General features: G+C 41.7%; 1 protein-coding gene across 1 annotated transcript in view; it reads right to left on the reverse strand.

Annotated features, from left to right (window-relative positions):
* The window catches only part of KREMEN1 (kringle containing transmembrane protein 1), a 32109-nt gene extending 22345 nt beyond the window's left edge, over positions 1 to 9764 (reverse strand). The window contains exon 1 of the mRNA XM_009330834.1: positions 9692 to 9764. Coding sequence (XP_009329109.1) covers positions 9692 to 9764 — 73 coding nt within the window. The remainder of the gene's footprint in view (positions 1 to 9691) is intronic.
* Positions 9765 to 10253: the final 489 nt, after the last annotated feature.

Genomic DNA, 10253 nt, shown 5'->3' on the forward strand with positions numbered 1-10253 from the left:
AGAACTGGCCCCAATACTGAGCCCTGGGGAACACCACTTGTGACCGGCCACCAACTCAATTTAATTCCATTCACCACAACTCTTTGGGCCTGGCCATCCAGCCAGTTTTTTACCCAGCGAAGCGTATGCCCGGCCAAGCCATGAGCAGCCAGTTTCTCCAGAGGTATGCTGTGGGAAACGGTGTCAAAGGCTTTACTAAAGTCTAGGTAGACAAAATCCATAGCCTTTCCCTCATGCAAGGTGATGACCAAGCAGGTCACCTTGTCATAGAAGGAGATGAGGTTAGTCAAGCAGGACCTGCCTTTCATAAACTCATGTTGACTGGGCCTGATCACCTGCTTGTCACATGATGGCACTCAAGATGATCTGCTCCATAACCTTCCCTGGCACCGAGGTCAGACTGACAGGTCTGTAGTTCCCCGGATCCTCCTTCTGGCCCTTCTTGTAAATGGGCGCCACATTTGCTAACTTCCAGTCAACTGGGACCTCCCCAGTTAGCCAGGACTGCTGATAAATGATTGGAAGTGGCTTGGTGAGCACTTCCGCTAGCTCCCCCAGTACCCTTGGGTGGATCCCATCCGGCCACATAGACTTGTGTGTGTCAAAGTGGTGTAGCAGGTCGCTAACCATTTCCCCTTGGATTATGGGGGGTTCATCCTGCTCGCCATCCCTGTCTTCCAGCTCAGGAGGCTGGGTACCCGGAGAACAACTGGTCTTACTATTGAAGACTGAGGCAAAGAAGGTGTTAAGTACCTCAGCCTTCTCCTCATCCTTTGGCACTATGTTTCCCCCCACATCCAATGTAGGATGGAAATTCTCCTTAGCCCTCCTGTTGTTGCTAATGTATTTATAGAAACATTTTTTATTGCTTTTACGGCAGTAGCCAGATTAAGTTCTAGTTGGGCTTTGGCCCTTCTAATTTTCTCCCTGCATAACCTCAGGACATCCTTGTAGTCCACCTGAGTTGCCTGCCCCATCTTTCAATGGTCGTAAACTCCTTTTTTTCCTGAGTTCCAGCCAAAGCTCTCTGTTCAGCCAGGCCATTAATGACATCTTCTGATCAACTAAATATTCCTCTGCATGAACAATTTTACCTTTACTAAAAATGCAAAACATTTCTGATTAAATTATGCACTGTGAGGGTGACAGAGCATGGGAACAGTTTGCCCAGAGAGGTTGTGGAATCTCCATCCTCGGAGACATTCAAAAGCCGTCTGGGCAACCTGCTTTAGGTGACTGTGCTTGAGCAGAGGGGTTGAACAAGATGACCTCCAGAGGTCACTTCCAGCCTCAAACATTCTGTGATTCTGTGATCATCTTCCAGAAATAGTCATTATCATTAGTGTACCATAAATAAGTCCATCCTGTTTATTATTAATACTTGGTAACATTTATCATCCACGCATTTATTTTAAAATAGTATTAAAATACAACAGTCCATAACAGAATTAAAACTGCTGCATTACACTGCTGTAAACCTGTCTTTGTACTGAATAGCATAGCTGGGGAAAGTCACAAATGCTTCCTACTGACTGCAGGCTGTGCAACCTTCTGTTTTATCTGATAGTATTCTCTGTAGAAGCCATGTAACAGCTGCAGAGATGTTCTACTGCCCTGAGGGAAAGGGAGAGTGCTCTGAAGTGGAGTATGCTGATCTCAGGTGTCCCTCATAAGATGTACTTTACAAAACAAGGCTACAAAGACCTGTGTGGCTGCAGTTGGAAGAGGCAAAAAACCCACCCCCAGCTTAATCCTCATATTAACAGTCCACCTTTTTTTTGTATTTAGAAATACTGTGGGAGAAGGGAAAATGTGTTATTAAAACCATGCCTTTGAAATTAGTTTAGTCTAGGCCCACAAATATCAGAACGGTGCAATTATAATGATTATTTCACAGTTTTTATTACACAGCAGATGAAAGCTGATGTTTTTGTGCCTTCACTGCGCATTTTCATGCCTAGGCAAGTTAGGATTTCTATTAAATGGAATTTTGTTGCTGAAGGCACACAGAAAAGGTGTCTGCACAGCCATTAATGTATACGGCTATCATCTGTGGACAGAAAGCTGTCTAATTTAACAAAAACAAGCTTCAAGTCAATACTCCTCCTTACTGTAATTTACCTGACTGCCTTTGCCATGCAGGTGAGCTACATACATTTACTTGAAAATGCAAATCTGAGTTTCCAGTACTCAGGCCACCACAGATATTTGCATAAACATATGAAAAAACCCCACTTTAAAGTCACCACAGTGTTGCAACTTTCTTCAATACCTCTCTTGCTTTGCAATTAATGTAAAAGTTTTTCTATGTCATAGCTGAAAAATATAAGCTGATGAATTTGGCAGAAAAGAGAGGAAAACATAATCAAACTGGGTAAACAAAATAACGTACAGTATAAAGAAGCAGTTGTGAGCAGTGACAAACACATCCAGAAAAGAAGTCTACTTCAGCTTAGTGCTATTACTTTTTTTGCTTCTCACTTCTAAATGAGAAGCAATATGTACTAACATCTACTCAGAAATGCAAGGAATGCTACAATACCTGAATGTAATCTGGCGCACAGACTAAACTGAAGTTAACATCAGCCCATTTTAGGATCTGCTAAGACTGGCCCGTGCTTTAATTTGCAGTAGCGACTGCCTTTCATTTTCATGTCAGCTTTTTTTTTTTAATAGATTTTCTTCAAACTTCATTGCACTAGTACTTTAAGGACACTGCACAAAAGGAAGAGTCAGAGCTCTCTTCTTTCCTCTTAGCTGCAGTTTTTTGTTCCCAAGACAATAGGTAGCTGTAACAGTGCCTCCTGTGTTCTTTTGCACTACCAAGAGATTTGGGAAAAATGTGCCAGCTGAGTTGTAGTGAAGCTCCCTGGCTTTGTTAGCATCTAGATGTGGAAGGGGGAGGCAGTGAGATACCACATAAAATCATTGATTATCCCAGAAAAACTGAAATGAAAACTTTACTTTAAGTTATGGAATTTAGCAGCTGCTGTTATCAAATGAAATACATACCTTTTTGTGTTACAGGGAATTTGCTAGGCAATTTTCATTTTGTTAATGATTAATAATAATTTTGCCATAGCATTGGAGTGCAATCTTTTCAAGTAAATATTGGCATTTAAAAATCAGGTCCTCAGTCCTACATTCTTTTACCTTGAACAATCAGCTTTGAGATCTGCTGAGATATATTTTGTACAGTTTCCTATAAAATTCCTAGTAACATGGATACAGATCTCTCAGCATATTCAATATCTTGGCAGTAAACAGCTGAATTCTTCTATTTATCCACACATAGTGATTTCGCCATATTTTGCTGCATGACAGCCAAGACACTACCTTAGCAACCTCACTATGAAATTAATATTCCCAATGCGCTGAAGGTGCAAAGTGAGTGTTTCATCTGCAGACAGACCACTGTCCTCTCCATTTCAAATCCGTAGGCTGCACTTTAAAGACAAAAGAGATTCTGGAGATGAGGAGGTTAGAACCTCCGTCTTTCTTTTCGTCTTGCACCACTGGTACAATAATTCTGTGAAAAGATGAGCTTAAAAAAGGTCAGCCAGATTTGTCTGCACAAAACTAATTCAGAAGAGGTCATCTAAATAAAACAGTCAGAAAAGACTGGACTGAACACTATTGGTAAAACTCTTGGGCTTACTCAAATTACCTGATTTCTCTTTGGTAGATTATGGTCATGTAGAAGGGAGGGGAAAAAAATAAAACAACCAACAACAACCACCTCTCCTTTACTGTTCTGGCACCCACTGGATCCAACTGCCTTACGCTGGTTGATGCTTCCATGTTACTTAGGCTACGAAGCCCTTCGCTTGGAATCTAACTAACATCAGAACAGTGACTCAAGGAAATTAATACCAGTTCTATGAATTTCAGCAAGCCTTATTCCTTGAAGTTTTGTAAGACTATGGTATACTATGACAGAACTTGTGCTGTATCCAAGTCCTCTCTGGGTGGCAAAGACAGCAAGGGAAGAACAGGCACTTTGTGGAGGCTAAAGCTGACAGCTTCCTAGAAGGCATCAGAGCACCACTGTGCTTGATAGATTTGTCACGTGGTTTCTGTTCATGCAACGAAGGGTCAGTTTAAGCTGTCCTGTCAGCCATAAACCTACATTAAATCACTGGGGTTTTAGACAGTACATGGAGAAAGCTGTGACCATTCAAATCTTGAAGTCTCCGACCTCCTCCTCTTTCTAAGATCTCAGTGAGCTGGGTTTCAGACATAGTCTGAAGTAGAGGCTTGTGTCAAATCCATGATTTAAATCAATGTCTGTGATGATTTCACTCTATTAACTGCCTAATGACCCTGCTGCTTCTACTGTTTCGTGGGGATGTCTGCAAACAGAATTAATCAGAGAGAGAACCATTGCAGTGGTTATAGTCATGAAAAGCTGGAAGGTTCCAACAGGTCCTGTGCAGCATAATGCCTATGAGCCTTAGTGAGAAAACACGGACAGCAGTGTGTTGTCAGGGCTGTTTTGTTTGCAACACATCAGGTGCCATGGTTGACAGAAAAATAACTCTTTTTTTAAATGAATACTGAGACTAGATAAGTACATATTGAGTAGCAACTGCTAGAAAGAAAAAGCAGAAAATAAGCCTGGGGATGGTTGTCCACTATGAGTGAATGCTCAGTGTGTGATACAGGTTCACAATTAGTTTTATTAGAGCCAGATCAACATTTGGAAGATCAAACAGCAGCTGTAGTAGAAATTTTTTCCATCTGTCTCGGTTTCTTCTTCGATGTAGGGACCTTACAATGATCATTTATGCCTTTGTTACTTTGGGACTGTATGGCTGCCTGCACTCCACATGGACGCCACTTTAGGATCATTTGAAAAATTAAGGTAGTGCAGAATGTAACAGACTGACTTTTTTACTGAATGAAGCACTGATGATAAAACACCAACATTTCAGAGTCTGCATTGCTTCCAATGATTTTCTAAGATGGACTTCCAAATATTGGTTTTAATCTCTGAAGTCCTTAATGGCAAGAGGCCCAGTTACCTGAGAAACTCTGATTTTGTGCCACATTACCACAGACAGAAATAATACCTTTGAATTTCATCTGCAGTCTTTTCTGTACAAATGAAATGAAAAGCAAAGCAAACAGCTATCTACTTCTCAAACACTCTTCCTTTTCTGGCTGACAAGTGGGAAATCTTATAAATCTTCTGAGCATTCTTCAAAGTCCGTATTTTCTCGAAGACATATATTTAGTGACAATACAAATTGCAGACTGAAGAGATGGAGGTTTCAGAATGGTTTAAATGACTTCTTAGAGTACTCTCCTAAGTTTGGGGCATGTACGTAGCTTTTGAGACTGAAAATTCAGAGTGACAAACTTGTTACTATTTCACTGAAAAAAATAAAGTTACTTGCTTTATTTGTTTGCTTTGAGTTCTGGAAGCTACTTGGAGTGCTGACTAGTGGTCAGAGAGATTAAAGGTTGACAACAATTATCAACCAGAAACTAGCATACCCAGGCCAGAAATTATCCTGGCAGCTACTGCCAAACAAGAAGCAAGATTTTCTGTTAAAAATCTGCAGATCAATGGAAGGTAAATGAAAGTGGCTGCTATTTAAATCTTGGGTTTCATTACAGTGGTGTGATAGCCAGAACATTTAATGTTCTGTAAGGCTGGAGCAAGAAATAAAGGTTCCTTGAATTTACATGCTGCAACTGCCTGCTCAGTTCTCACTTGTTTTTCTCACAGCCTTTCAGAAGAGTGAGAAAAATGCTTAAGCAGAATATAAGAATATGGAACCAAAGGTGCCAGGTCCGACAATGACTAGGTGTCAGTTGCTTGAGGCATGTGCTCGCATAGTGTTCTAAGAAGAGTTTTAAGTCATTTCCATTCTACCTAAACTGTTCTCCTAGTTCTTGCTCGAGGTTGCAATTTAAGCACTCCTCCTTAAATGAAAGCACTGTATCTAGGTGCAGATGGCAACAGTTACAGGCACTAACCAGATGCTGCAGTCTCTAATTTGATTGAAAGGGTATAATTAGACAGCAGAAACACTTCAATGAGAGAGTAATGCACAGAGGAAAGGACAGAAACCACTTAACTGATGCCAAGATACCCCAGCAGAAACAGAGGCAGGGGCCCACGGATGGAAGGGGCAGAACACCAAATTACCTTCTTCAGATGAGAACATTTTTGTTTCCCTGTGGATGCGAATAGGGATTCTATTATCATAGGTTGCCACAGTTCTTCATGTGGGAACACTGATTAAAACCAGAAGAAGCTTCAGGAGATCAAAGAGACAAATATGGCTTCTGTGGTCATTATTAAAAATATTTTTAGCAGTGCAATGGTTTTCTTTGAAGATGCAGTTTTATCGATGAGACCAAAAGTTCATTTGCATACTGTCATATGATTGGTCAGGAAAAAATAATCTCATTCCATATTATGTTATGATGCAAAATAAATGCTTTTGGGAAGTATAAGGCTGTTTGAGACCTACCCAAGTGAAAAATTAGTGTAGCGTTTTTACATTTCAAAACTTTACTATCCCAATTAATACTAATATAACAAAAGCCCTTATCAAAACTATCAGGCCTGGGTGCCTATACTGTAACAGTAAAAAACCCCACAACACAACAGTTGATACGAACTAAAGAAAAAACCTCAGGAAAGAATGATCTTTGTTTAAAATCGCAATTTTCAAAAGTGCTAGAAAATAACTCCCCATTTGGTAAATCAGCCAGTTGAATTCTGATGTGATGCTATGAGGGCACTTGGTTAGCTGATTATTTCTCCCTTGCAGCGTAGGGGCACTCTGCGTGTACTTTAAAAATCACCTCTCTCATTCTACGTATCCGCGCAGACACACAAACGCACACACAGGCATACACATATAATTTTTATAGTCCTCAAATGCAATCATTTTTGCTGGTCAGAACTAGAGTCTTATTTAGCGTTGGTCCAAACCAGAGAGTAGTCACAGTGAATGACATTTGATCAAACCTTGACTTAAGCATCTGTCTGTCCTTTAAGAATGTACATTCCTGGGAATGTACAGACATGTGGAGTTCCATACTTGTGCTCCCTGGCAGTGTGTGAGTTGTTATATGTGTGAACTTGCTATTCTTGTGAAACTTTGATTACTAACCTTCAATCTAATAACTTTTTCACCACTTTTCCTTTTTTGTTTTTAGAAAAAAAAAAAAAGGTAAATGCTATCTGACTGGCCAGACCCTTTCTAGAATATGTTGGAAGCAGGCAAATTAGCATATGAGCATGAGAGGTAGTTACCATTATTTCTAACACTTAAAAGTATGTATTTTGTACCTTTTTTCTTTTTTATTCATACAATACAAACATGCTATATTAGCCACAGCTTTGCAGCTGCTGGCTGGTCCTCAGCCACAAGACACAAACACACTTGCTTGTCTTGTGATTCTTTATCACTGGAAGTAAGAATGCATGATGTGGTCCCATAAGAATTTCTGTTCCTTAATACACCCATTTGTTTTTTTTCTTTGTGAAGTTTTAAAACTGTTGTTCCATTGTCAAGCGTGGCAGACTGAATCCCTTTGGAAATTTTATCAGGATGGGCCATAGCCACTGTGTGCATGGAGGGACTGGTCAATTGCACAACCATTATGGTGTGATATGACAAAGAATGCAAATTTTGCAGCTGGCAGCATGTAATCCCTGCCTCCCTCCCACTTCTTTGGCTCCATCCTGCCTAAATCCATTCACATAACTCTGGATTTTGAGTTACGCTCTATGCATGTACAAGCATGATATGCTGAAGAGTCGGACTATTTCATTTTCTATCTGTCTGGTTAGAAATGCTTTTTCGAGTATTTCCACGACGATTGCTTAAGGCATATCAAGTAGAACTGCTTCTCTGAATCAGCAAGACATGGGCAGAAAAAGATGACGAGATACAAGGTTTGTGAGAGAAGGCTGAAATAGCAGCTCAAAGGAAAGACTCAGCTGGGAAGAAAACCGAGGACATTGTGACCCAGTATTGCTAAATGGAAAGAAAACACAGAAAGGAAGAAGAGACTGACAATCATATACATTTCTGATTGGGAAATTAAATGAACACTATAAATACAGAAACTAGAAGTGAGAACTTCTTGCACTGAGTATATAAAATAACATTTGTTCACTGAAACTAACATTTGCCAAAGGCATTTCCATCTCTTTGGCCTTGTAATACAAAACTCACCAAATTCAGACAGCCCTTTAATGTTAGGCAATCTATTCACCCATCTCTTATTTCTGATTCACTTGAGAAATGTGGTATGACTGAAGTTTGAATGCTGCAAATGTCAGTGTTTGGATTAATAGAAACTGTTGGACATCACACAGCAAAGCAGAAACATTCTGTGAAAAGTAGCACAGTACTATGTGCAAAAACGATTGTTAACTCACTCTAATTTCTGACAATTCGAGCCATTTTTCATAAGGCAATTCCAGAAGTTAAAGTTTCTCTCCTGTCTTAGCAAATGATGGTGTGACGCAGTCTGTATTTTGACTGCATTTTACAATAAACTTATTAAGACGTGCATTTGATAAAAAATGAATAGGCATTAAAAACATACCATATGACAAACTGCCTTGCAAAAGAAATATTAGTGTTTGTCATTTCAGAATTCTGCTAGCTTCAAGTGCAACCTGACCCAACTGATCCCGTTTTGGTCCTGTGGGATTAAGGGTCAAGAAGAAGATCCTGAGGTATGCTTTGTGCAGATCAGCAGCTCTGCAGATTTTGTACATGCCATACAAATTACAGGTCTTGGTTAAGTGTAGATTTGCACTGATTCCAGGTTCTTCAGCAGAAGACACATAGGTAGCAGTGCTTTCTAGATCCATTCTCCTTTGCTACCTCTTCACTCAGAGGCATTATATATTCTTCCCCCCTCCCCTCGCCCCAGCTGCTTGTGCTCGGGCATCTCTGTCCCCTTAGTGGCTGCCAGTGCATGCAGTTAGAAGTTGGCTAGAGGATGGAAGTGCAGGTGCGGAAACATATAGAATCCTCTCAATAGCCTATGAACCAAACATTCACACTGGGATATACCCTCCACTTTCTGTCATACAGCCTGCTGTGAGGGACATGGTCACATATGGAGTGTTCGGTCCGCAGTGCTGCTCAGAAACCTTACAAGGCATTCTTCAACTTAAGCAAAGCAAGGAGTACCTACAGTGTGCACCAAACGTGCCCTAATGGTACTGGGAACAGACTGTTAGACATGGTCTAGATATGTCCCTGTCTAGGCAGCTCTCTACATGCTTATCTGAAAATACTCTCACGCTTTACTCACTTCAGGTAACTTCTGAGAAGTTGTAAAGTTTACCATCTGAGTTCTCTTTCTGGTAAACGGCTTTTTTTCCCCCGAGAAAGTCTATGTAAGTATTTTCCAAATCTAACTAAGTGCATCTACAAAAACTTGATGAGCAAGTGTCTGTTCATGGCAAAAGGAAGTTGAGCAAATTCTATGTTATAAAGAACAACAACAGTTAGAATATGCAAAATGTATCCAGGAGGGCCATGCATCTGATGGCTGTGACACTGTGATCATCTGGAACAGCCACTTCAGATCTTGCGAAGCAGGGTCAACGTTTATCAGAGGAGAACCGTGGTACTTGAAATCATCAGTAACAACTGAGATGAGGACAAAAGGGTGCAGAGAAAATTTAAGTGACAAATCCCACTAACAGGTAGCGAAGCTTCAGGCTTCCCAGACTCCTTGGCTGAACGAGAACCTGAATGGCCTGAGGAGCCCATGCTCGACAGGCAGCTGGGGCAGCACGCTGCAGACAGGCGAGATGGCCACCCTCCAAGCTCTGGCTCCGCAGCCCCGATTCTGCCCTGCTGCCACTGGTTATTTCATTTCCCAGTGAGTAAGTGTACCCACACCCCGCACTCCCCTCTCCCTGCAGATGCCTCCGTTCTGCAGACCTAGCTACCAAACCACTTTGATAGAGAAATGTGCCGCTCTTCGTCCTCTCACCTCACGCTTTCGTACAGGTTTCCGAGCTCCCGGCTCAGCGAGCACAGGGAGATCCTCAAATACCCACACGCTGCAAACTGCGCACGAAAACACCCCCTGCACGTTTGCACGAGCAGCTTCGCAGCTGCGACCGACCTGGCGAGCAGGAAGGGACGTCGTCGCGACCTCGAAGAGGTGCTGCCGGGCGGCAGAGCCCTTCCGCGGGAGGCTGCGCGCCAGCCGCAACTCCGCGGAGGTCGGGACCGCCCAGCTCCCTCCCCGCC

This window comes from Pygoscelis adeliae, unplaced genomic scaffold, assembly GCF_000699105.1.
Source record: "Pygoscelis adeliae isolate BGI_AS28 unplaced genomic scaffold, ASM69910v1 Scaffold358, whole genome shotgun sequence".
In the NCBI taxonomy this organism is placed as follows: Eukaryota; Metazoa; Chordata; class Aves; order Sphenisciformes; family Spheniscidae; genus Pygoscelis; species Pygoscelis adeliae.